At 47.3% G+C, this 27292-nt stretch overlaps 1 protein-coding gene across 5 annotated transcripts; it reads right to left on the bottom strand.

The window, feature by feature from the left end:
* Window positions 1-3021: 3021 nt before the first annotated feature.
* LOC133346670 (histidine decarboxylase-like) lies at window positions 3022-24968 on the bottom strand. Of its 5 annotated transcripts, none has more exons than XM_061558448.1 (13): window positions 24813-24968; window positions 23672-23733; window positions 20930-21102; window positions 19173-19286; window positions 17990-18112; window positions 16278-16418; window positions 12380-12523; window positions 11576-11642; window positions 10234-10396; window positions 8669-8759; window positions 7805-7903; window positions 5397-5498; window positions 3022-4553 (listed from the first exon to the last, which is right to left on the bottom strand). In XM_061558448.1, exons 2-13 carry the CDS (start codon window positions 23697-23699, stop codon window positions 4356-4358), a joined length of 1443 nt encoding a protein of 480 aa, XP_061414432.1. In that variant the 5' UTR covers window positions 23700-23733; window positions 24813-24968; the 3' UTR covers window positions 3022-4355. The 5 variants fall into 5 exon arrangements, 4 of the variants coding, with proteins under 4 accessions (XP_061414432.1, XP_061414430.1, XP_061414429.1 ...); XM_061558446.1 differs by having other exon boundaries at window positions 24809-24832; XM_061558445.1 differs by lacking the exon at window positions 24813-24968 and having other exon boundaries at window positions 23672-24445.
* Between the last annotated feature and the right edge of the window lie 2324 nt (window positions 24969-27292).

Genomic DNA, 27292 nt, shown 5'->3' on the forward strand with positions numbered 1-27292 from the left:
CCGCAGGCTGTGGTTGTTGGGGGGTGCCGCAGACTGTGGTTGTTGGGGGTGCCGCAGGCTGTGGTTGTTGGGGGGTGCCGCACACTGTGGTTGTTGGGGGGTGCCGCACGCTGTGGTTGTTGGGGGGTGCCGCACGCTGTGGTTGTTGGGGGGTGCCGCACACTGTGGCTGTTGGGGGGTGCCGCACACTGTGGTTTTTTGGGGGGTGCCGCACGCTGTGGCTGTTGGGGGGTGCCGCACACTGTGGCTGTTGGGGGGTGCCGCACGCTGTGGTTGTTGGGGGGTGCCGCACACTGTGGCTGTTGGGGGGTGCCGCACACTGTGGTTGTTCGGGGGTGCCGCACACTGTGGCTGTTGGGGGGTGCCGCACACTGTGGTTGTTGGGGGGTGCCGCACACTGTGGCTGTTGGGGGGTACCGCACACTGTGGTTGTTGGGGGGTGCCGCACGCTGTGGCTGTTGGGGGGTGCCGCACACTGTGGTTGTTGGGGGGTGCCGCACACTGTGGTTGTTGGGGGGTGCCGCACACTGTGGTTGTTGGGGGGTGCCGCACACTGTGGCTGTTGGGGGGTGCCGCACACTGTGGTTGTTGGGGGGTGCCGCACACTGTGGCTGTTGGGGGGTGCCGCACACTGTGGCTGTTGGGGGGTGCCGCACACTGTGGTTGTTGGGGGGTGCCGCACACTGTGGCTGTTGGGGGGTGCCGCACACTGTGGTTGTTGGGGGGTGCCGCACACTGTGGTTGTTGGGGGGCGCCGCACGCTGTGGCTGTTGGGGGACGCTGCAGGCTGTGGTTGTTGGGAGGCGCCGCAGGCTGTGGTTGTTGGGGGGTGCCGCACGCTGTGGTTGTTGGGAGGCGCCGCAGGCTGTGGCTGTTGGGGGACGCTGCAGGCTGTGGTTGTTGGGGGACGCCGCAGGCTGTGGTTGTTGGGGGACGCTGCACGCTGTGGTTGTTGGGAGGCGCCGCAGGCTGTGGTTGTTGGGGGGTGCCGCACGCTGTGGTTGTTGGGAGGCGCCGCAGGCTGTGGTTGTTGGGGGGTGCCGCACGCTGTGGTTGTTGGGGGACGCTGCAGGCTGTGGTTGTTGGGGGGTGCCGCACGCTGTGGTTGTTGGGAGGCGCCGCAGGCTGTGGTTGTTGGGGGGTGCCGCACGCTGTGGTTGTTGGGGGACGCTGCAGGCTGTGGTTGTTGGGGGGTGCCGCACGCTGTGGTTGTTGGGGGACGCTGCAGGCTGTGGTTGTTGGGGGACGCCGCACACTGTGGTTGTTGGGGGACGCCGCAGGCTGTGGTTGTTGGGGGGCGCCGCAGGCTGTGGCTGTTGGGGGACGCCGCAGGCTGTGGTTGTTGGGGGGCGCCGCAGGCTGTGGCTGTTGGGGGACGCCGCAGGCTGTGGTTGTTGGGGGGTGCCGCAGGCTGTGGTTGTTGGGGGACGCCGCAGGCTGTGGTTGTTGGGTGGTGCCGCAGGCTGTGGTTGTTGGGGGTGCCACAGGCTGTGGTTGTTGGGGGGCGCCGCAGGCTGTGGTTGTTGGGGGTTCCGCAGGCTGTGGTTGTTGGGGGCGCCGCAGGCTGTGGTTGTTGGGGGTGCCGCACGCTGTGGTTGTTGGGGGTGCCGCAGGCTGTGGTTGTTGGGGGACGCCGCAGGCTGTGGTTGTTGGGGGGTGCCGCAGGCTGTGGTTGTTGGGGGGCGCCGCAGGCTGTGGTTGTTGGGGGGTGCCGCAGGCTGTGGTTGTTGGGGGGTGCCGCAGGCTGTGGTTGTTGGGGGGTGCCGCAGGCTGTGGTTGTTGGGGGTGCCGCAGGCTGTGGTTGTTGGGGGGTGCCGCAGGCTGTGGTTGTTGGGGGTGCCGCAGGCTGTGGTTGTTGGGGGGTGCCGCAGGCTGTGGTTGTTGGGGGGTGCCGCAGACTGTGGTTGTTGGGGGTGCCGCAGGCTGTGGTTGTTGGGGGGTGCCGCAGACTGTGGTTGTTGGGGGGCGCCGCAGGCTGTGGTTGTTGGGGGACGCTGCAGGCACAACCACATACTAGGTTGTTTGGGGGACGCCATAGGCGCCTCCCAAACAACCTAGTATGAAGATAAACTCTAATCAGATCGAAATTACGGATTTCGATCGGATAATTGGGGGGGGAGGGGACACGTGCCACCAAAGGCGTAGCGAGGATATTTTGTGCCCGGGGACGAACTATAAAATTGGCGCCCCCCGCCACCCCCCCCGTTTAATCACATACCAAAATGTAATTACATGACATGTAGGCTGTGTGTGGCGGGATATATAAACGTTTAGGTTGAGGTGTAGATTTGTGCAGTAGTTTCAGGCTGCCGCGCCCGCCGCAATAAGTTAAAATGTAACTTTCGATTTAAAGCTTTCGTGACTGCAGGGATTCATCTTCTTGGTTCTTTCAGTAAAGTCACGTAGAATTGAACTAATAAAGTAATAAAAATAAAACATAATAAAATAATTCTCAATTATAATAATAAAATAATAAAAATAAAACATAATAAAATAATTCTCAATAAAAATTGTATAAAGTTTTATTTTTATTTTTTCCATTCTACGTGACTTTACCGAAAGAACCAAGAAGATTATAATGTAACGTAAGCCTCATTTTGGCGCCCCTTTACCTTGGCGCCCGGGGACACATGTACCCCCCTGCCCCCCCTTAGCTACGCATCTGCGTGCCACCTCACCCACTGGCTTCGCCAGTGAGTGGATATGTCTTTTTAGTAATGCTTTGAAAGAGGCCTCCTCAAGCTGCCAAAGATGCATTTTCCCCACCACCCCGCATAACGTTTGCAGGGGATTTTTTAAAAGGTCAGTGTATGGTGTTCCAAGCTAATATTTAGAGCATTCAACAACTCATTAGATCTGCTCTGCTTTCTCCCTGGAATTTTGTTTATGAATGAGTGCGGTGAGGTTTTTCCACTTTCGGGAATGCCAGCGAGTGTCACACGAGGCCCTCACCCTGCGCACGTGCTCCTGCAGACCGCCCAGCCCGAACGAGCGAAGATGCTAATTGGAAATGGAGCATGTTCCAGGACGGATTGTACCTTTATGGACAACTCAGAGGACATCAATGGCTTTTATCGTTAACAATGTCTGTTAACATCAAACTACAGTACATAACAGGTCATCATAATATAAGGAAATAGTCATTCTACAATGCAGACAGCATGAAAACATTGGAAATCCCAATTTGCACGACAGACCTTTTGTATTCATTCCGAACTTCATAAAATGAATGTGATTTCTTTATTGTGGACCGATCTATTATTTCAACAAGTGATGAATCAGATAAATATATCTTAAATATATATGCAGTATATAACATTGAAGTACTAGGACTTAATGCAAGAAATGCAAGTGTTGACTTTATAAATGGAGTTGCCTTTCTTTGGTACAGACCTAAAATTTGGGTGTCTCCTAAAGGACACGACTAGCAGCCAACCATATTTAAACAAATTGGATTACTTTTGTAGAGGAGTACCACGAGGGGCAAGCGCAGGAAAGTGAGTTTGTGGAAAGGTCGTGCAAGGGCATGCATGATGCAACCTTGTGTAAGACTCTCTTGTCAGTAGAGGCAATTGTAGCGAACAGGTGTGCGCGTGGGAGCACGGGGTAGGCGCTGTGGAGATGGGAGATATGATAAGGATTAACGAGTGCAAGGGGCGCTATGGAGACTGCAGCTTAAGTAGGGGCACGTGATACCGTGCAGACAGCAGCTTAAGTGGGAGCACGTGCGGACTCAGAATGACGAGGGATATGTAAGCAGGAGTGTGCGTGAGCTCTGGGTCGTCGTAGTTGGGAGAGAGAGGAACAAGAGCCTGCATGGACGACATTCCAGCCAAAGAGGGCTTGATATGTAGAGGTCTCACCTCGTCGCCGGGCGGTGTTGGATGATCCCCTGCTTGGGGCAGACGAATGGGTAGACAAAGGGGAGCCATACCGGGGCGTAGATAAATGAAGGGATGTCCGCGTAAAGGACAGAGTCCTGACGTGCGCCATAACGGATGTAAGTGTCGAGTGCAGAAAGTGTAAGGTAGCAGTGAGTGTACAGTGATCAGAGTGTGCATGAGTAAATAAACGGCAAGCAGCCTTAAGTAAAATCTTCGTCTCCATCTGGTTCTACATTTATACTTGGTGTCCCATGTTTTTCCTTCATAAGACAATTTCCCACAGCAAAACTACGTAAAGCTATCACTGGGTCCAGCACAATTATATACCATGGACATCTGCCTTCAGTGTCAAGGTCTCCAGAGGCCCTGATCCTGACTCCATTAATTTGGTACAGACTCCCGACCCACCTTTTCCCTCAAATCCAGTTCCCAAATCTAAAAATATTTACCCTCAGCGCTTTCATCACCCTTCTACACCGAACCCTGCAGGAGGCTCGAGACGGCCTGTGACACGAGGCTCCAATCCTGTAGCAGGTCTGCCTCCGTGGTGAACTGGGACGTGATGGTGAAGCGGATGACGAACTTTTCTCTAGCCATGGCTGACACCACGAATAGCTGCCCCGATGCATTGAGCTTCTTGAGTAGCTTCTCCGTCATCTCGTTAGGGCCCTGCGATGAGAACAGCCTCAAAGTAAAGAGATTTTAAAATGTGTAGCGACTGAAAGAGCTGTGATAATGTGGGCCCTAAAAACGTTCTTACACTTTTAGGCATTACAGATGGCCTTGTCGAGAGATAATAAAATTCTTCAAGATGGAGCTTTGATCTTTTCTCTTAACTGTATATTATAACTGTGCTTATAATTTGCCAAAGATGCAGATATATTTCCATTAGGACACTCATATAGAGTACATCACTCCTTACTCAAGGATTGATACCCAGAAGGTGATTTCACAAGACTACCTCTGAGATCTCTATAATTACCCGTTATCCTCATTAGGTGGGATGCACCTTCTACATGGCCCACTATGGAATTGTTAATTGCATTCAACCAAAAATGCGCAATCCTCGGCTAGAAATATGGTTTAGTGGAAACCACTTTCAATAAGTTATTATGTTATTTGTGCAGTCTTTTGTGACCAGGCTCAACTTGCTATACCGGAGAAGCTGCTATAGTCGTTGGTGTCTTTTGTAATATTCGGACCCCGGATTTCAGTGGTACTGGCTCAGCCAGTGCTCTTAACCGTGTCAGCCCCCTCAGCCACCCAGCCATCTCATTAATACTTTACAATTTCAACCTTAGGTTTGATAGTGTATCTCTGAATAAGAAGACTTTAAGGCTGATAACAGGTATTCACACACCAGGTAGCCCCCAAACAGCCAATGCTGTAACAAGTGTGCAGGAGGTGCAACTGCACCCAGTGCTCATACCAACATTATCCCACTGCATTTGGAGGGGCCAACACCTTAAATACTCCATGATGAATGAGAAAAGCATGGCTGTTGCAACTCACCTGGAGGCGAAACACGACAAGTCCCAGGTTTCTCTTCACTGGAATCTCAAACCGGGGGTCATCTATGACGAGTCTTTCAAAATACCTGGCAAGCTCAACGCCCTGTAACACATGACAACACGATTCACCTTCCACACATTGTTACTAAAGTATGGTCTATGGTGGCTCATGGCTGCAGTTTTAGGAAGAAAATGAACTCTTTCTCAAGTTTCACAGCAGAGTCGTCGCTAGGGTACAACGAATCGGGGCGACCGCTCTGGGCCCCGTGTCTTAAGGGGCCCCACGCTTCGATGTTCGTGTGTTAGATGTAAAAACATGCGTTTAGAGTAGTTGGCTGCTATAAATTTCAATGTGATATGCCACCTCATTGACCTATCATTTGTGACCAGGTCGCTTCTAATAAAGAGCTTCATAGCTCAGTGGGCCTTAACTGGTAAAATAAAAATAGTTTAGCTTTAGTCGGGGGGGCCCACACAATGTGATCAGACCCAGGTCAAAGTGTGTAGGAGAGGTTTAGTGGAATAACTGGAATCTAATGAGTTATGATTTAGTCAGTTAAAGCACTCAACTCCGAATTGTAACGTCGTGATTCTAAATCAATCCCGGTCGGGGGTTTAACTCGGCCCATAATCTGGTGTCGATAAATCATAAATCACTTGGTGAGAAGTCAACTGCGGTTTTGTACAGGACTCATCAGTTTATTTTGTCTAACCAGGTGAACAACTCTGACTTACTCCTGCTAAAGAAATATGACATCCATGCAAGGCTGTCAATGAAATTAAACCTATTATAATCAAAGAGGAATGTCTGTCCTTAACGCTCGTGACGTCACGCCACATCGCCCAGCCCCCCTCATTAATAATCATGAGCAGATGACATCACTCCATATGGAGCACCCTCCCACCTCATTAATAATCATAAGGTGACATCCTCCAAATGGACACCCCCCACCCCCCATTCATAATAATTAGTGGTTGACGTCACTCCACATGGGGGGTCGAGGCGCTTCCTCCCCTCTCCTTGGCGTCAACTTAAAACTCTCACTACAAAGGCAGAACCCTCACATCACGCGATCTCCGTAATGCTAATTAGACATCAAAGTGTAATGAGAGTGCGCCACTTACAATAGTCACCTACAGGATGACCGGGGGGGTTATTGCAGACATGTGCTATGTTGTCTCACATCCAAATCAGTAAGGGGGATCCCATCTGGGTGAAAGGTAAATGGGCGGAGCTAGCGGGAAGCCTCGAGAGTCCTCTAGAAGGTTCCGAGAGGGGCGTGGCTTGAAGTGGGATATAAGCAGATGAAGCAAAGGACTCTGGGTCGTCGGTGTGAAGAGCCTGGGTCTGAACTTCGTCACCGCCTGCGCTCCCACCATCAGCCACGTGGCGGGCTCCACCAGCAGAGCCTCCCCTCTCTCCGACACGCTGTCAGCCAGCGGCAGGGCGGAGAGAGAGGGAGTGCCACGGCGGCGTGAGGCAAGCGTGAGCCGCGTCCCGAGAGCAAGAAAGAAGCAGTCCGCAAGTTTCAGATTTACTGCAATACACCCGTCCTTGGACGGGCAAAAGGCTAGTATTTTAATAACATTCCACCGGTGTATGTGTAATGGTGTTATTGGACGGACGTACACCATCTCCGGCTAGCACCCACTGCTTACCTGTAGGGGGCAATCACGATTACCCTAGGCCAGGGTAGGGGGGGCTGTAGGGTGTCCTGGGATCCCCTGGGTCCCCTCCCAACGGGTGGGGGCTGAGGGGTGTCCTGGGATCCCATAGAACCCCGCCCCTCGGTGGGGAGATGTATAAAAGGCAGGAGCCCGAGAGGGTCTGGGAGTGTTGCCAGCGAAGACTGAAGAACCAGTGAGGACAGAAGGCCGGCTAGCCTAGGACCTTGGACTCGTCTGACCTGCAGTCCTTGTCAGGGCCAGGCAGACTGAGCCAGTGGTGTGATCCTGGAGCCTCGGAGGCCGCAGTCCTCGTCAGGGCCGGGTCCGTGTAACCAGTGGTCGAGACCTGCACCTTGGCGCGGTCAGGTCAGACTAGCCCAAGACCCTAGCTTAGGAATAGGGCGAGTTCCGTAGGGAAGTGTATCTCCTTAGCTAGCTGGTGGAAGGTCCGTTACCCTTCCTGTTAGAAGATGTTGTGGTGTGTTAACAAGTTCGTGTTATAATAAATACGTGTTGCCTCAACTATCCGTCTACGGCGTCTGAAGAACCCACTACATATGCAAAATGATATGTACCACCGTGAAATATTTTAACATTGCGATTGTAATAAAAATGCACACAGAAACACACAATTTTAAACGCCTGTATATTATGCGTTTGTTTACTCATCGATGAATGAATGAGTGCAGTGAGGTTTTTACACGTTAGGCAATGCCAGCGACTGTCACACGAGGCCCTCACCCTGCGCACGTGCTCCTGCAGGCCGTCCAGCCCGAACGAGCGAATCACAAACCACAGCTTGAGTGAGCGGAACCGCACAGTCAGCGGGATCTGCCAGTGCTGCACAAGACGTCATTTTGGATCGGCATCATCGTCATAATAATAACAACCAACGTCATCATCAGCACTGTCATTTTCATTTATGTCAATCGCCGAAATAATTAGGTTATTATATTCATTCTAGATTTGAAGCTTTCGTTACTGCAAGGATTCATATTCTTAGGTTTTTTCGGTAAAGTCATGTAGGTAAAAATCACGACGTTTCGGAGGCAACACAAGCTTCCGTCTTCAGGTGGAACCGTCACAGCACGATTGCTGTTTCAAGTAAAGCAGGTGGTGGGGTCGAGGCACCCCCTGCCCCCACGCTTGTTACACTACTGCTGTGATGCCCTTCCGCTGCTATATTAGGACCCCCCCCCTTCTCTGTTTTATGCCGACTGACCGATGCCCCACTGCTCCCCCTGTAAAAACTGAAAATAATCTATCCGAACCACGTTGCTCGACAGGGAATTTATTATTGAACACTTACTTTTGTTTCTGCAACATTTTCCATTTCTCACAAAACAAAGTTGTTTTTGCGCTCATTTCTATTTGCTTATTTGCTGTACGTACTTTATTTGTTTTGCCATTTTTGTGACCTAGTTCACCCTCTGAAATGAGACTACCCTGGTCTATCCAGGAGTTTTCACCTGGTTAACCAATATCCACTTGAAACTTATCTGAAATGCACTGGGATTATCGCTTAATATAATGAAGACAATTAGTTTAATTAGACGGATTGAAAAATATATATATATAAATTGGAGGTGGACAGAATCCACTCACCATGAAGTCGGTGACCGAACCAGAGTGCTCGTGCTGTAAGTAGTGCGGCTCCACGCCGAATGTGCTCTGCAGACTCCGCTTGTCCGCCACCCTGGCACAGTGAGTCGGACTCTTAGCGTGCGGTGAGGGCGCAGCAGTTGGGCATCGAATAATTCATCTTCACAGGGATGCAATGAATTATTATTCAGAGTAGTGATTCGATTCAATAAGAGATTCTGTTTTGTCACATTTTTACCGTCACGTTTTTGAAGTTTCACTGTTGTGTCACTTTATCACAGTTTTATCCTAAAAGTGACAACATTATTAATATATGGTTTGAATAAACCTCACCAGATTACTATATAAACGATTTGATTGGTGCATCATGAACTGGTGCATCGTTACATGCATACAGCAAATACTTGTACAACCTGGCACTAGAAAGTTAAAGGTAGTGCAAGGGCAGGGCTGGCACAGTCGTTTGCGCATTCTACTGACCCGCCCTTACTGGACATCTTTTTGGCTCATAAGATTCCTCCAGTCTAAATAAAGATTCTGATTCTGCTGGGTACAACTGACCACAGCTAACAACAACACACTGTACAACATGATGAAGAATGGTCAAACAACCTCCATAACCGACGCCGTGTGGGGAGGCCATCCAGCAGTGGATTGAAAAACGAAGTGGGTTTCTACTTGAAACCCAAATAAATTAAGACGTGCACGAATTTGGCTCCATCATTAAACAGAGTAGATTCCGCACCGGCACTGGTATAACAAGACAGGAAACAGGAAGACTTCTTCACAATTCTTATAAATCGCCTGATGAAGCTGGTTGTAATCACCAGCGAAACGTTATACTCAAATTGTAAATGTTAATAATAATGCAATTTATAACGCACGCAAATTTGCGGACGTAAGGGCCGCAACTCAGAGGCGCGGAGCCAAGCTCAGAGTCGCTCGAAAGCATGGTTATAGAGGTGAGTTTTTAAGTCTCTCTTGAAGGAGGCGATTGAGGTGATGCTGCGAATGTGCAGAGGGATAGCGTTCCAGACTGTTGGGGCTGCCACCGAGAAGTGGCGCATTGACATAACCAACTGGATCTTGGTATCAAGAGGAGGTCGTGAGTCGCGCTTGGCAGGCATCTGCCGTGTGCTGAGCTGCAAGTTGTCAATAATGAATAAAGGGACGGCGGGCAGGCAGATGTGAAGGCATTGTGGCAGAGGCAGGCGATCTTGTATATTACCCTACTGGCGATGGGTAACCAGTTGAGGGCACGGAGAGAGGCTAGCGAGTCGAGACGGGGATGAGTGGGGGTTTACTCTCCAACACACCGGTGTACTGAAATAATTACTAATTGGCACGTTTTGTTTACCTGACAAACCTTACTTGTTGGCTGTGTCGGGTGGTGGTGGGTTAACGACACATTTATATTTACGTAATCTAACCCAAAAACAAACTTTGCTATGAATAATATTGATGGTAAACAGGTATAACAACATCACTTTAATCGTGACTTGCGCCTCCAAATGTTTGGCATTCTGCTCAAGCCGCCGGTTTCGAGCCGTTATGACATCTCTTCTCACCAGAAGACGGCGCAGTCCAGGTTGACCATCATCCACTTGCCCAGGTTGACCACGAACGAGTCGGCGATTTCGATCCCGTGCAGGGGGTCGCGCAGCTCGGGGCACAGGAAGGCAGTGCCCGCATACGCCGCGTCCACGTGCAGCCACAGCCCCTCCTGGCGGCCTGTGGGGAGCATAGGTGGAGGCAAAGTGGGTGTTTACACATATTACACGTGGATGTCTGGATTCCTATTGTAATAGTGTAGCACCATTTGTTGAAAGCAGTGCTGGATTATCCTAGTGTAGGGTCTTCAGAAATTACTCACACCGACACGTTGTAACAAGTCACCTGCTTACACTTTATGCACCTATTATTGCACCAGTTGTAGGCACTCCTATAACTATATACGGTCACTTATGTTTAACCTCTCCCTACTCTTATCTCCCTCTCACCTCCCTTATCCTGCACTCAGCAGCTCTGCTCTCAGCAACTCCGCACACAGCATCCTCGCACACAGCGACTCCGCACACAGCATCTCCGCACACAGCGTCTCCGCACACAGCGTCTCCGCACACAGCGTCTCCGCACACAGCGTCTCCGCACACAGCGTTTCCGCACACAGCGTCTTCGCACACAGCGTCTCCGCACACAGTGTCTCCGCACACAGCGTCTCCGCACACAGCGTCTCTGCACACAGCGTCTCCACACACAGCGACAATACACACAGCGTCTTCGCACACAGCGACTCTACATCTCCACCGCTGCTCTCACCTACGTTCCATCCGACCCGTTCACCCGAAAGAAGTTCAACATACATACATTCATGAACAAGAGTAAAACATTTGTTTAACATTTTGGCTTTCGCAAACAATATGTATTACGAGTAACAAAATCAGTATGCCTAAGAAATTGTGTCAACACTAAAGCTTGCCTCGATTATTTCAACATCAACATGAGCTATTTATCCAATGCTGTGTGAAGCCCTCAAGGACTGCCAATCTGTCGTTAGTATTAACCACCAGTCAGCATCCCCCTTGCAAAGTGTAATCCCACCTCTCCTAAAAATCTATGTCTTTAACTTGTGTACACATTGTCTCTGTTATTTATTATTTCACTGGTTGGAATTTACACTCAGTTCTAGACAGGCAGATTAATTATTATGCTTGCTGTACTGCCAAAAAGTAGTAGGACTGCCATGTAGATCTCCTGGCCACCATGTATGGGACCAAAAGTAGGCCAACTAAAGAGCCTGCAACTACTGTTTGTGTTTGCAACTACTCTTTGTGTCTCCTCGCTCTGTCCATAATATTTGTGTGACGATGGTGTGTTGGCATTCGGTGCATTTCAAAGATGGTGTCTCACAGACAGGGCCCAACTCGGACAAGTTGTCAAAGGCGCACACGCCCGTCGATCCAAGGGTCGCACACACCTACAGGGAGCATGGGGAACGATGCACAGCAGTCAGAACAGTCACCACCAGCACACAGATGAGCGGATGATCGACCCAAGAAAACAAACTGGCATAGAATTCCTCAATGTGTATTCAGCGTGAGCAGGCCAGACCTTAGAGGTGGGTGATTTGAGTGGCTACCCAAGACGTAAGACATAGAGAGGCATTGAAAATGTCTAATGGACACTAACAAGTTGCAGACGGAGGAAGAGAAGGGCACAGAGAATAATAGAGAGACACACGACGAGACACAGAGAGCCGGATACACATTGAGAGGCACAAATAAAAACTCGCAGAGAGATATCGAGGCAAAAAGAAAGAAATAGATGTTTTATATTCAGGGTGGACCTGGCACCAAGGCTCTCTGATACATTAACCATAACTTGGTCGTCTGTAATATGTTAACACAACTAACTTTGCATATAATGAATCTGATTCGTAAAATATTTTAATTAAATAACGATGCCAAAATTTAACTTACTTTAAAATAAGAAACTGAGAAAAATCATCAAAACTATTCATAACTTCGTGACATGTAGAAGATTGTAGAAGGTAGACATTTTTAGTACAGAATTAGGGGTTACCAGCTTTATCATTCTACCATTGTGAAAACAAGCTAACAGTTTGATAATGTTTTTAATAATTGGTAGTATCATGGTATAAATGAAGCCTCAACTTACGCGCAAATTATTTGTGCAAAGAGTGAAGCGACTCACGAAGAACGGGACGAGGCCCTGTGCTTGGTCCTCCTCCACGGCGCGTCGGAGCGTCTCCCCGCGCAGCGAGAACTCCAAGTCCGTGGGCAGCGAGCGCAGCCTCACCAGCGACACGAGGCTCGCCTTCAGCACCGACGAGTGAGCCTGGCGGATGTGCACAAACATTTACAAAACACGTAATTTTTACAAAACGCACAATAAAAAACTAAACACATTCCTCAATGACACTGCCTTAAAAGGAGAAAATATATAATAGGTGACGTTTTGGGCAATGGCACTTTTTAAAGATGTGCAATTAGTAATAATTATAGCCCTAAATGTCGCCCATTATACGATTTTCTTTTAAGGTAGTCTTATTGACGAAAGGGACAATTTATAAAACATGGAATTGAATGCAAACACACGTTGTTTATTTCCCAAAGCAGATGTTATCGATTAAAGTAGGCAAACTGAGGAACTGTAAGAGCTGATCGTGGTGCCTTGTCTTTTTTCCAGTAATGATTTAGAGCGATTCATCACTATGGGGACCTCATTTGCCAGTAAAAATATGATAATTGGTTCTTTACCCTTCTATCTGGCAACAAAACTGACACCTTTTTGCAAGGAGTCATGTTTGCATAGACCGCAATACCTGCAGTCATAATACAAACAAAAGAACATAACTCTGATAATGTGCACTGTCCTTGAAGTTGATTGGTCCACACCCGAGACAGCTTTCCTTCGAGCCTAGTCTCATATGGGTTGGACCAGATGACGCCAAAAGGCGCACAACTCAAGGACAATGCACCATCAGAGTATGAGAGCTCGGGGCAAGCATCTACACTATGGGGACCTCATTTGCCAGTAAAAATATGATAATTGGTTCTTTACCCTTCTATCTGGCAACAAAACTGACACCTTTTTGCAAGGAGTCATGTTTGCATAGACCGCAATACCTGCAGTCATAATACAAACAAAAGAACATAACTCTGATAATGTGCACTGTCCTTGAAGTTGATTGGTCCACACCCGAGACAGCTTTCCTTCGAGCCTAGTCTCATATGGGTTGGACCAGATGACGCCAAAAGGCGCACAGCTCAAGGACAATGCACCATCAGAGTATGAGAGCTCGGGGCAAGCATCTACACTATGGGGACCTCATTTGCCAGTAAAAATATGAAAAGGTGTCAGTTTTGTTGCCAGATAGAAGGGTAAAGAACCAATTATCATATTTTTACTGGCAAATGAGGTCCCCATAGTGTAGATGCTTGCCCCGAGCTCTCATACTCTGATGGTGCATTGTCCTTGAGTTGTGCGCCTTTTGGCGTCATCTGGTCCAACCCATATGAGACTAGGCTCGAAGGAAAGCTGTCTCGGGTGTGGACCAATCAACTTCAAGGACAGTGCACATTATCAGAGTTATGTTCTTTTGTTTGTATTATGACTGCAGGTATTGCGGTCTATGCAAACATGACTCCTTGCAAAAAGGTGTCAGTTTTGTTGCCAGATAGAAGGGTAAAGAACCAATTATCAGCGATTCATCAATTAACCACTGGATGAAGGCCTCCTCATGCCATGTCAGTCATAGTGATTGATTAACCATGCTTTGACATGCTGGTCAGTTCAGGTTTGGTGAGGGGTGGAGGTGGCCATAAGTGGTTCAAATATCCTTTGTCACAGGTGTTATAACCGTGGCCAAGAATAAAACTCTGTTTTGACTTAAAGCTTACGTGACTGCAGGAATTCATATTATTTGGGTCTTTCAGTAAAGTCACGGAAAAAAAAATGTACATCTAAAAACTACGACGTTTCGATCACAACACAAGCAATCGTCATCAGGAGGAGAAAAGAGGGGGAAAGCTGCTGAGGCAGGCTGTTTTAAAGGCTTGAAATGGGTGTAGCCCAAGGGTCGTAAATGAAGCGGGCAGGGCTAGTGATGTTAAAGTGAGAAACTTGCATGTTAATGTAAGATCGGAGGTCTTCTTCCACGCCGAGGGCATGGAGGTGGCTATTGTAATGCGAGAGATTAGCATGTCAATGTAAGATCGCAGAGCCGCCACCACGTTAAAGACGCGAGCAGCAGTGGCTGTGTTAGTGTGAGACATTTAACCTATTAATGTAAAATCAGAGAGTCGAAAATAACAATTAACATCGAAAGGTAGGATGGAAACACAGCCAGTCACGACTTAAACTGGTTAATAACATCCTTCCAATGATTGCTCACTTTGTAACCATCTTCTAGGTTGAAATTGTGACTGTGTCTATATATATCACACGAAATAGATTTCTTCAAGACGAAGGTACTTTGCAAACCCACTGGCTATCAATAAAGATTCGTTCATGAAGCCATCCAGATTTATATACAGAGACAAAATTTTAACCGAAAAGATGGGTACAAACTCAGCAATTATTGGAAGGATGTTATTAACCAGTTTAAGTCATAACTGGCTGTGATGTTTTCATCCTACCTTCAGATGTTAGTTGTTATTTTCGATACTCTGATTTTACATTAACAGGTTAAATGTCTCACACTAACACAGCCACCGTCGCACGCGTCCTCGACGTGGCGGCGGCTCTGCTATCTTACATTAATATAATAAAAGACGTCGTCACACACTGCTGGTCTCCATTGCTCTTTTATTTATCTTCTTGCTCGCACCCTGCTGGTCCTGACAGCAGACCAGCGTCTTCTCACGCGCGCCCCGCACGCGCTTCCTCGTCAGTCCTTCGGCTCCCCCACTCCGCACACCGCTGGCCGACGGTGTGCCGAAGCTCCATCAGCCACATGGCTGATGGCGCGGATCCCCTCCGGCCACCCAACGTGGTTCAGCTTCTTCACTTCAACAACTGACCCGGAGCCCTTCCGGGCTCCCACCTATATCCCCTTTACCACGCGATCCTGTCTCCTCCCCTTCCGGACTGTCAGATCCGGCCTTCCCATAGCACCCTGCTGGCTCCACCCCCATTCATCTCGCTTCCGATTGGACCCGAGGTGAACGGCGGGCCCTCCCATATGCCCCCATACTGGGCTCCGCCCCCCAATACCCCGGGCCGTATGATTGGGCCAGAGCCTAGCAGCGAACCCCGTTTACGCTCGCATTACATTAACATCTTAATCTCTCACATTACAATAGCCACCTCCCCGCTTTCGCCGTGGAAGAAGCCCTCCGATCCTACATTAACATGCATATTTCTCACTTGAACATCACTAGCCCTGCCCACTTCGTTTAAGAACTTTGGGCTGCACCCATTTCAAACCTTTAAAACAGCCTGCCTCAGCAGCTTTCCCCTCTTTTCTCCTCCTGATGACGATTGTTTGTGTTCCGATCGAAACGTTGTAGTTTTTTGTTGTTATTTTTTTTGTCCTATGTGACTTTACCGAAAGACCCAAAGAATATAAAAAAACTTTGCTGGGTCCATAATGCAGTGCACTAATCACTGCACCACCACTTCACCCCATTGGGATATCTTTTTTATTTTGTTTTGTAAGCAATTTTCACATTTGTGGGTGGATCGCGTTGGGGGCCATCTTGTCGGAAGTGTACGCCAAGCGAGCCTGAAGACTGATCGTATGTCTCAATAAAAGAATAATTTTCCAGAAAAAATATAATTGATTTTTTTAAAGTTTGCTTGCCATAGCTCTGCATTAAATTAACCTGTTGTCATTATTCCGGTTGAGCCGCCAAAATATTTGATTTATCATTCAAAATACTCATTCAAGATTTAAGCAATGTTATTCAACATGTGTGGCAATATAGCTTGATGTGACAAAAAAATACCAACGGTAGTTTTCCTCCTGATAACGATCGCAATGTCGATCCGTGATCACACCATCTGATTTTCACAACTGCAGCGCTCCTGGGTGATAATGATCGGTGCGTGTTAGAGGACGAGTTATTATCCGGGCAGAGGTGCGCACCTGGTCGGAGGTGTACGCTACGAGACGCGCGTTGAGGAGTGCATCCTGTCCCACGTCCACGCGCGCGTCCCCGCGCAGGCGGACGAGAGCGCGCGTCCGTGCCGCCAGCAACGCCAGCAAGTTGGATTCGCTCACCGTGGTCTGTGGGACACAGAGAGAGACAAAGATCCCCCGTATAGTCTTAGCAGACTTTTATGGCAAGTGCTCTTAAGTGAGCACCTATGCAAAGGGCTGGCTCGATGCACGAGGGAGGTGGGCAGCCAGCACCTCGCCTGATCCCCTTTGTCTCCCCAGTGGCAATGTTTACACACTGCATCAGGTACTCATTTGTATGTATGTTGAACTTCTTTCGCACCATACGTTGCCAACCGTGATAATCCAAGGTGCGGGGGAAGGACAACAAAATAAACACTGAAAGCAGCTCTTGAGGCTCAGTCGACCTTGGTTAGGCCCAGAACCGATTCAGATATTTGTCACTGGAGTTAGCCGTGAGCAGGAATTGAACTGGTTCGTCTGTGGGACACACAGACACTGTCGCCTCAAAGAAGACTGTGGACACGTGCAATTATCTTGAGCACCTAACTAACCCAGAACAGTACAAGAAGGAGTGGTGCAAGCACTGCACCTCTCCACCTTCATATCTCCATTTCCATTGTTCACCACGCAGTGCAAGGCTGAGTCGACGTAAGAAAGATTCATTTGTCTAATTGACATTGGTGACCAATGGCCAGGCATCGAACCCAGATTGTTAGGTTTGTGTTAGAGCGCGCAAATCATTTTGTGAATATCAGTGGCGGCTCCTGCAAAATCTTTCAGGGGGAACAAATGTCTGGATGATTGATAAGGATAAGGTCCACCCATGCAATGGATAAATTAACAGCTTAAGCATGTAAAGGCAACTTCACTTCTTTAATATTAATGAAAAATAAAGTGACTCTTACAATACATCTTGTTTGTTTCTATACTCACTATTATTACAATCCACTCAGATTCTTTTATTAAAGATTCCACTAGGTGGCGACAAATAATAATGTTGACTGAAACGTGCTTAGGTATGATGACGTAAGCACGTTAGTGCGAGCCCTCCCGGAAGCCATAGAGAATGCATTGGAGCGCCCGCCGTTCGAAAAAAAAAACATCTTTGAATGTAAGTCTATGGGAACACTCTGGGCGATTCTCAGCCAGAGTGAAATCGCCCAAAAAGAGGCGGTACTCCACAGAATGTGACATGACGCTAATTGGACTATATCGAGAGGCACAATAACGGCTAGCGTAACTCTGTGGTTGAATGACATTGGTGGTGCGTCGCCCAATCGCCCTAATGAAGAAACCGCCCCTGGTGAATATGCTCATGAACGCCTGCACGCACACGCGCACTTGGTTGGCGATGCTTCACTTTCGTATATTAGTGAAGAGGATTCAAATGGAACCCACAATTAAGGGATAGACAATTTTCACATTTATACAACTTTGCTTTGAAAAACATTCAGAGAAGCATGATGTTAATTGTTAAGATAATATTTTTCAAATGATGACGATGGTGACGTAGATGAAGGACCTTCAAGACACCACGAGTCCCTTGCACATTTGTACAAGTTTGGACATTTGTACTACTTTTATTGAAAATGAATAAGTCAGAGAAGCATGATGTTGATTGTTATGATAATCGTTTTCGAATGACGACGACGACGATGGTGTTTTAGATGAAGCACCTGCATGACTCCGCCACCGCATCCGCCTGGGTGGTCGTGCCGGAAGGTGTCGGGCAGGGACAGCATGGTCGCCAGCCAGTCCGTCACCACCATCTCCAGCTCCGTGCTAGCCGGGTTAGACGCCTGACCCAGGTCAGGCATCCCCCACAACAACAAACACGACGCTCAACCCCAACACTGCCCACTAACGTTGCTTGTTTTGTCGACTCACCGTGCAGTTATTGTCTAACACCTGCCGGCTGGACGGTGTATGCCAGATGTCTGACTGAACGGAATGGAGTGTCTACGGTTCTCATTTGTACCTATGGGCTCTGCCACATCAACAAATTAAGGAGGCGATAGACACGGCACGCACCATTACTGCAGTTCAACAGTGGAAGCAATGAGAGAAGTCACGGAGCTCTGTACGTGAACCTTGCGAACGTTTCCTATCTGTGTGTAAGAGATACATATTTCTTCGACACAAGATTCATCCAATGTCAGAGAAACCACCATGACATTGACAAAATGTATCTTAGCGTCGTCTACCTCTGGTAAACTTTTACTCCAGTTGACTCTTTGGAAAGCTCGATTTTTGCCCAAGCTTCTTGTATTGTGGTGGGATCAATATGGCCTAGTGCAGGGGTCGGCAACCAAAATAACAAGAAGAGCCATTTCTTTCCAATTCGGTACAAAATTCAGTATTTCAAGAGCCGCAATGCATCTGAGTACATACTGTACATACGTACATATCGTCTCCGGAGCCGTAGGTTGCCGACCCCTGGCCTAGTGTCATCAACTCAGTGACTGAATCAAGGCACTGTCAGGGTCACATCTCACCACCATTTAACACATTGGATATTTTGATCAAGTGAGCTATCACAGCAGGCTCCAGTGAGTGGACGTACCCGTGCACAACGATTAACAGATTTATGCAACATTTGTATGCCTTACGAATCCATTATGCTTTTAACAATGCATTATTGTGTTCACAATACAGAAAATTACGTGTGTATGTGATAATCAGTTATTTTGCATTTAAATATGTTGTATATAAGAGGTTCATATGACCCCTGCAGCCGCTGGAGGCGTTCAATTCATAAAAATAAAAACATCTTTAGTTCAATCATAACCTCACTCTGTGATCAATTGTAACATCACAGGGAGGCGGACCCATGGATAAGTCTCCCAGCCGTACACCTACCCATGTAAACCCAGCGCCGTTCATCCCAGTCGCCAGCATGTCACCCAGGAGTGACGGGTACGAGTTGAGCCCCGGGTAGTACCCGTGCATGTGCGGGCTCTGCCAGTGTACGACCTGCACACGGCACAGTTCACTTATATTTATGCAGCAATCTACGTGGTCAAATGCAAAATCCAACAGATATTGATTTGGTCCCCGGCAACACTTGGTCCCCGGCAACAATCCTCTCTCCACTCACGCACACACCCTTACATCCCTCTGCTAATTATCCGAGACCTCTCATGCTTCTCTTTAGGCTCTCGCCAGGCTTGCACCTGTTGGCCCGTCAATCAACCCTTATATCCCATCTCCCTGGCAACACCTCCGGTCTCAACATGCACAACCGGTCGACCCCGTTTGCACTTGCTTCTCCCCTTAACAACTGGCAGTTTGTCCGTGCAAACCCCATGTTGCACATGCACACCTGTTTGGCCTCAGTTGCCCTCGGTTAACTGTGCACACCGCGTATTTCACTCTTCTACACTAATAGCAAAAACAGTATATGCTACAGGCCCCGCACTTTCAAGGGCCCCGCGCTAAATGCTTTATAGCTATAAATTCCGTCCTGATTTGAAGCTTTCGTGACTGCAGGAATCCATACTCTTTGGTTCTTTCGGTAAAGTCACGTAGTATAGAAATAAAATAAATCACGACGTTTCATAAACAGTTTGCCTTTAGAGGCTGACTCCTTTGCCTGATGACGACCGCTTGTGTTGCGATTGAAACGTCGTGATTTGTTTTATTTCTAACTACGTGACTCTACCGAAAGAACCAAAGAGTATCCAACAAATAACCAATAATAACAATTTCAGCTTGTAACGTGCACAGTATTCGCTGACTCTCGTAGAAAAAACAACTCAAAGGCACGAGGAATCACAGACAAGCAGGAAGGCAGCCACGTGATGAGCCGAAACCAACAATTGCACAAGCTCTGCGGTTCTCCATACTGTATATGAAATGTTTTATGGGCCAATTAATGAGTGTTTTACATGTCGAAAGAAACCACCGTACCAACAGGAAACCCACTCTATCCCATACAGATGGAACAAGTGGAGTCCACACTTGGTGTCCTGCCTTCTGGCAAGCCACGGTATGACACATTGACGGCCACGGGAAGGGAGTTTTGCAACATTTGTGCGATGCACCAACCCTCGCCTGCACAGTGCTGGATTACAGGAGTGGGCCACCAGTGCATTTTTTAAAAGATTTTCTACTAAATGGTCAATATCTGCTACATGGCCATTATCAAACTCAAATAATGCACGCAAGGTGTGGAAACCACCAAATCACACTGCATGAGCCCAATCTCTTTAGTAAGCAGGATTGAGCCTGGTTAGTACTTAGATGAGAGACTGCCTGGAAATACCAGGGCTTGTAAGATTGGACTGTAAGCCAGCGAGGAAGTGGCTGAACAGCTACGGATTATGGAATCAAATTGTGCGGGGCTTTGAGTGTCCCGTACTCATATGCGTGAGTTTCCAGGTCCTCTGGTTTCCATCCCTCACACAACTCGTGAATAAAATTGGCCAAACAACCCACTGGAAGACTCTCCGATATATATATAGATAGAAACTGTTTTGAATTTCATAGCAATAATTTTAATGGTATCCACGTGGTCAAACACATTACTCCATGTTGTTCAGTGGTGAGCGGTCTCAATTCTAAGTTTTCCCTTTATTTCTACATCTTATCCATGTTTCTGTGGCTGGGCGCGTTACCCCAGGCATGATGAGCCGCTCCACGTCCTCAAAGATTCTCTCCCAGGGCTCTCCTTGCTGCGAGGGGCCAGGGGGCAGCAGGGGACGCAGGTAGCCGGGCCGCACGGAGGGGTTCACGGGCCGCTTACGTAGCTCACGCAGATACATGGCGATGTAGTCCACCATCTCCTTACCTGCGCGCACCGCCGGGGATAGTGCCGGGGATAGGTGTGGTAAACTGTGCTTAAGGTAATGGTGCAGCCCTGCAATTTCTTGCAAAGCTCGTGATGATGCCTGCCAGTGCTGGTCACATTTGCTATAATCCCATCACCTAATGTTAATGTTAACCTGGGTCGTGGTTGCGTATTTATCGGGACTGTTAAGCAAGAACTGGTTCCACTATAGCTGCGAAAATGAAATCCCAAACCATGTCAAGTTGCATTTAGAAGCTCTCCATTGCTATTAATACCGTCGACGGCTTCTCTAGACGTATTGAAAGCTTTGCCAAGTGTTGTTCGTTTGTCTATTCAGTTTTTGAGCCAGCTGGCAAGAATTTTTTGCTCTCGCAAAAGCAGACCAAGCATCAAACTTTGTGGAGCACCCTTTGTGACTTGGATTTTTGTGCCTGAAATATTGTCAATTGACACCATTTTAAAACGGTCTGAAAGGTAGCGCCAAAAACCCATTCATTGTGCTGTCTGAAAACCATAATGACATCAAATCATGGAGAAATATACTATCATAGGTTACTATAATTTTTCAGAGAAAGCTAGATCAGCTGGCCAAATTGCATTTTCTCATGGCATCATCACAAACTCATCGCAGCCATTCCATCCATTTGTAATCATAGTCATTATAATTATGTAACTCAATTATATTCCACTTTCCTTTACACCTTTAGAGGACATTTAAAAAAAATTCAGAATCAGAAGAGGTTTTTCCCCAAGTATAGCCCATTGAGGTAAGATGCCCTTTTTCAAGGGCAACTCGGCTGGCAGACATCAAAGCATTCCACTATTAACATCTCGTTGCTCTTCTAATATGCAGTTGTGCAAGGGTACGGCCATATTTGATCGTGTGAAACACTTGGTATATCTCCATATATATAAAAGGCAAAGTTGTGAATATGTGTATGTTCACAATGTTTAGCGTACTTCCCGACATGCAACAAACTGCTAATTTGCCATGTGGTACTTTCCAGACTGTACACCATGCAAAAATTATAGAAATACACTTTTGTTTTTTTTGGGGGGGGCGAGCTCAATAATGCATTTATTTTTTGCACGGCAAGTGAGCGGTGACGTAAAATCTGTCACGTGACCCGCGCATGTGGAAGCGTAACGCATTGCATTGTAATGGTTAGCGCGCTGCGCTACGAACCCGGCGACCCGAGTTCGATTCCCGCTCAATACCACCACCGGTGACGATTATTTTAACCGGTCCTGGGCCTCCCCTAGGTCGACTCAGCCTCAAAACGAGTCACTGCTGTGGTGTGAACATCGCCATTGGGGAGACAAAGGCGGCCGGGCGTGGTGGATCCAACTCCCGGGCGAAGCCGGGTAGTACAGCTAGTTACTGATACAGTATTGATCATGATGTACGTAAGTATTATGCCCATGCGTTATTCACTATGGGAATTATAATTTTACTGAAATCTCACTGACATAAGTTACGGAATTATTCAGTTTCTTTACCAATTGAAACTCCTTTTATCATTATATAGTTTTGGTGATCTGTGCCTAACGCCTGACACCCTGTACGCTGTGTGTGACGCTGGGTAGGCTACGTGGATTTTCATGCAATAAAAACAAATTTTCATGAAAGGCTTATTACAATTGTAACTAATAATTGTTAGTTTGTTACAAGAATACTATTTTTTCCCCAAAAATATGCCAGCTCCGCTTTTGATAAAACCCAAGTGCACCCTTGTGTTTGTATTTTATATTTTCGTTTCACACACCTTTAGAGAATAATGATAAATAATCTATTCAGTTAATTTGTGTGACAATAGTTTTTTTGGACATCGAATAGAAATTGAAATAAAGAAGCAGAATCACTTTTAATTTGAACTCAGTGGAGTTTCACTTTCATGACTTTTGCTCGCATTTAAAGTGGAAATTTGTGAAAATTTGTGAACACCGACCTCTCCCCTTCCAATCAATAATAATTACTGTAGTAACTTTTTCTAATTAACATCAATTCAGAATCCAGTGAGCTATTGTAACTAAGTGGAAGTTCATTTTTTAAAGCGACCTTCTGATCACATTTTTAGCGAAAATGAAATAGTTTATTTTTTGAATTATCAAAACAGAATGCAGTAAGTCGATACTTATAACAATTCCTACAACAATTGCACATTTGCAACAAACAGAAGTCGAGAACTAAGTGTTTATATTCTTTTATTCACTCTCACAGGTGAGGAAAATGTTAAGTTTGGAAAACCATTTTTTTACTTACATATTGTTCTTATAACCTTACGATGAAGGTGATTTACAATTGTAATTCTTTATTTACAGGTTTGTAATACATTAAATTCAGTACATCACATTCCGTAATTTATATTTCATTCAGATGAAACCAGAAGGGTCTACACACAAAATAAGACGTCGATTAAACAGAGAAAGACAGCAGAGATGGCGTAATTGACAAAGTCAAGAAACACTGGATCGTTTACGATCTCAAAATACCCGTCATCTGACGGCCGATTACACTAGTTGTTATGATTATTATAATTGGCACCATTGTGTAGTAAATTCAACTCACCTCGATTTCGGTATTCATCATTGTCCATTGTGCTGCTGGCAGGTCGTGGTACGGTTGGTGAGCTGTTGGGCCGGTTGTTTATCAGTGGTGAGCTATAATGAGTTTTTTTGGATTAAATTGTATAAATATTTACTGAATGTATTTACGCGATCTCAACCAAAAAACCCCTGTATTATGGATGTTATTGGTCGCGAAAGTCGACGTGTAGTGGTGAGCCGCTGTACCTGCATGTGACTCACGCAGCTGACCACAATTGTTTATCTGAAAGCTGTCAGACACGTTGGCCAATCAGATAAGGAGTGCTGATGTGGTTATTATCTATTAGGGGTCAGAGTGACTCTTTACGCTCTGCACACTGTAAACCTGCTCTCATATCCCAACACTGTGTACACACATTTGGAAGAGGAAAAGCATTCCTGAAGTAATTTACGATGTGCATGAATGTGGAAGGTTTGAAGGGTCTCTTGCGAGTGATCGAGATGGAGTGAAACACAATCCTCATGTATAGAGAGGCTATATGATAAAGGGAGGTGACACCGCAACGAGGAACTGCATGGATGATGGTGTTGAATATGAACGTTATCAGCACCACTGAGTGACAGAGCCCCGCTCCTACAGCTCGTGGCTGTGAGGTGGAGTGTGATCAGCAGACAATTGCTAGGGGGGGGCTGTCGGTTGGGGCAATTAACGGACAGCCACGAGGCTGCCAGTTGGGGGCAATTAAGGGAATAGGAGAGTAGATATAAAAAGTGGAGAAATAGACTTTTTAACGTTGTGTCTTTCGTTTATGTTCAGAATTGACGGTAATCATGGAGTGATATTTTTAGTCTCTAGGATTTAAACATAGCACTTTCCGATTCAATAGCTCTCTAGTTAGACAATAATATGGCTATTACCTGAATTAAAAAGATGTCTGACCTGATAAGGAAACTTGATTTTTTTACTTAGTTTCACAAACATTTACATTCTACAGTACAATGATTTGGTACATTATGCTGTGTGCTTAAAACACAACATTTACATTTTAAAGCAACTTTTACTTTCCACTTTTTAAAAAATATGTTCACAAAAAACAGTTCACATCTTAAAATTTCTGAAAGAAATGTAAAAACAATAGGTTAAGTAAAATTAACTTACTTACATTTTGTGGAGGAAAAAAAACAATCAGCCCCACAAAATGAACATCCCTGACATAACAATAGCTTTTACCCGTTCTGGCAATAAAACAGGTGTCAGGATGTTAAAAACACCAAACAGAATCCTTATTCAAGGAATCCTGTCTGCATTAACCATGTAGGGGCTGCTGCCCCCCGACTCCTCTCCCCCTTCCTCCTCCTCTTCCTCCCTCCTCGCTGCCTCTGCGTCCCCCCTGTGAGACATTACTCTTGGGATGGCTCTCGGCCACCTCGGGTCATCCACACACACTCCCCGCGTGCATTCCCCCCAAATGTTCGGAGAAGACTCCTGGCACGCGCGTGCCCATGCACGCCGCTGCCCACACTCGGACACGCGCAGCCACCCGCGCCTATTGGCCACCACGTGCACGCGCTAAAAATAGCCTTATAAAGATGCGCGGCCGCGGCGCAGCACGAACCCCACTAGCCGTACAACCAACCACAATGCCCACGACCATCGCAATAACCGCCACCACACCTACCACTACCACAACTGCAACAACCGCTGTATGAATATGCAGGTGTGTACCCGCGTACCTCGCGGCGCAGCTCTACACACGCGGCAACCACCGCCAGCAGTACCACGTGCTTGGATTACGTAACACAGTGGAATCTCGGTATATAACCGCTTTGGAAAACGTCGAATTTGGTATACGTCGTGTTTTTTAGAGAGAAAAAATGTCTTGAGATACGACGTCTTGCTTGGGATACGACGCGCTTGCTAGAACTTGTATGGGTCGGGATGAGTCACTGCATTCAGTACCCGCGTACAGTGATACCTCGGTTCACAAACGCTTCTGTTCACGAACAACTCGGTTCACGAACAGAAAAATTCATAAAAATATGCTCCGGTTCACGAACTCCGCTTCGGTTCACGAACAGGAGCCGCGGCCATTTTAATGCTATTTCCAGGCTGTCACGTGGTCGTGACTTCCTGTAGGAAGATCGTGGAGAGAAGAAGAGACACAGAAAGAAGTACTGTGAGTACTGTGAAGACACTTTCAGTGACTTTTGGCTTTTTGGTGTGCTTTTTAGCACATACAGTACTGTACTGTACTACTGTACTGTACAATACTGTACTTACTGTATTGTACAGTTCACCCGTTTGAGTGCTTACTGAAGTCATCTCAAGCAAGGTTAGTGTTCTCTCTTTATACATTACTATACTGTACAGTACTAATGTGTATTGTAATTTGTTTCATATTTTTGTGCTTCAAAAACCAAAAAAAAAGGTCAGAACGGATTAACCGGATTTACATTGAACCCTATGGGAAAATGCCTCGGTTCACGACCAATTCGGTTCGCGACCAGAGTCAGTTCACGAATTAAGTTCGTGAACCGAGGTATCACTGTATGCCCCGTTCACGACTGAAACAAACCGAGATGGGCAGGGTGGCGTTGGGGAGAGGGGCGGGGGATGTGGGGGAGAGGGGCGGGGGGCGGGGGGCGTGGGGGGCTGCCCCCATGGAGGGTGGAGCCCCGGGTTGAGGTGTGCACGATGTGCGGGGTTGAGGCACGCCACGTGACCAGCGCAGCTGGAAGCAGCGCGGTCATGTGGCTTCTGTATGCATTTCAGTAATAAGTAGTGTCTATATTATTTTATACAACCCCATTAACGTATAATATGCCATAAAAATATCATTTATTTTCCTCTGGAATGGATTATTTCCTTTCCCTTTATTTCTTATGGGAAAAATTCGTTTGGTATACGTCATTTTCGGTATAAGTCCTACCTTCTGGTACGAATTAACGACGTATACCGAGGTTCCACTGTATTGTTTTATTTGCCGTCGCAGCCGTTCCGAATCAATGAATTAATCGGCGCTCTGGAGAGCGATCGTCGTCCTTGCAGAAGGTCTCTGTTCCGTGTTTTGCCGCGAATGGAAGTTCGCTGGCGATTATCGGGCAAATTCGGGCGCAAATTTCGATTGGTGATATTAAATTGGCCGGCCCTGTTTTGGTCTCTTCCTCCCTCGCTGTGCCGTGCCTCCTGGGAACTGATTTTCTCGCCAAAATGCCGATTAAAATCCTCATCGATCAGGGGTGTATTGAACTTTCGTCGGGCCGTCGGATGGCGTTTTTACCTGCGACCACGCATTCACGTACGGCCAATGCCTCTGTGCAGGCTTTTGCGGCTTGCACTGTACGCATTCCGCCAGGGGCGCAAATGCTTGTACCCCTGCGGTTAAAGAATCCACTCGCTCCTAATGCCTCGGTACATGGCGTTCTGTTAGGGCCCTCCAACACGGCGGTTAAGGGCCTAGCATCGGTGGCGACACAGACCCTCGTAGCGGCCGACAGGGAGCCATTTTTGCAAGTTTTGAATGTTGGTCTGTCCGAAACCGTCGTTCCACAGGGGACTGTGCTCGCTCACGCGACAGTGGCGCCCCTGGGGACCGAGGTCGTGGGAAATGTATTTGACGACCCGCAGCCTCAACCTCCTCCC

The sequence above is a fragment of the Lethenteron reissneri genome, chromosome 24, assembly GCF_015708825.2.
Source record: "Lethenteron reissneri isolate LAM-NWPU_2019-01 chromosome 24, ASM1570882v1, whole genome shotgun sequence".
In the NCBI taxonomy this organism is placed as follows: domain Eukaryota; kingdom Metazoa; phylum Chordata; class Hyperoartia; order Petromyzontiformes; family Petromyzontidae; genus Lethenteron; species Lethenteron reissneri.

Excerpts from the sequence above, each read along its gene's own strand:
- LOC133346670 (XM_061558448.1), bottom strand. The coding sequence starts at position 23,699 with ATGGACAATGATGAATACCGAAATCGAG. Across the intron at positions 19,287-20,929 it reads AGCGGCTCATCATGCCTGGG|GTCGTACACTGGCAGAGCCC; the intron begins GTAACGCGCCCA and ends TGCCGTGTGCAG. Across the intron at positions 4,554-5,396 it reads TTGTCGTGTTTCGCCTCCAG|GGCCCTAACGAGATGACGGA; the intron begins GTGAGTTGCAAC and ends TTCTCATCGCAG.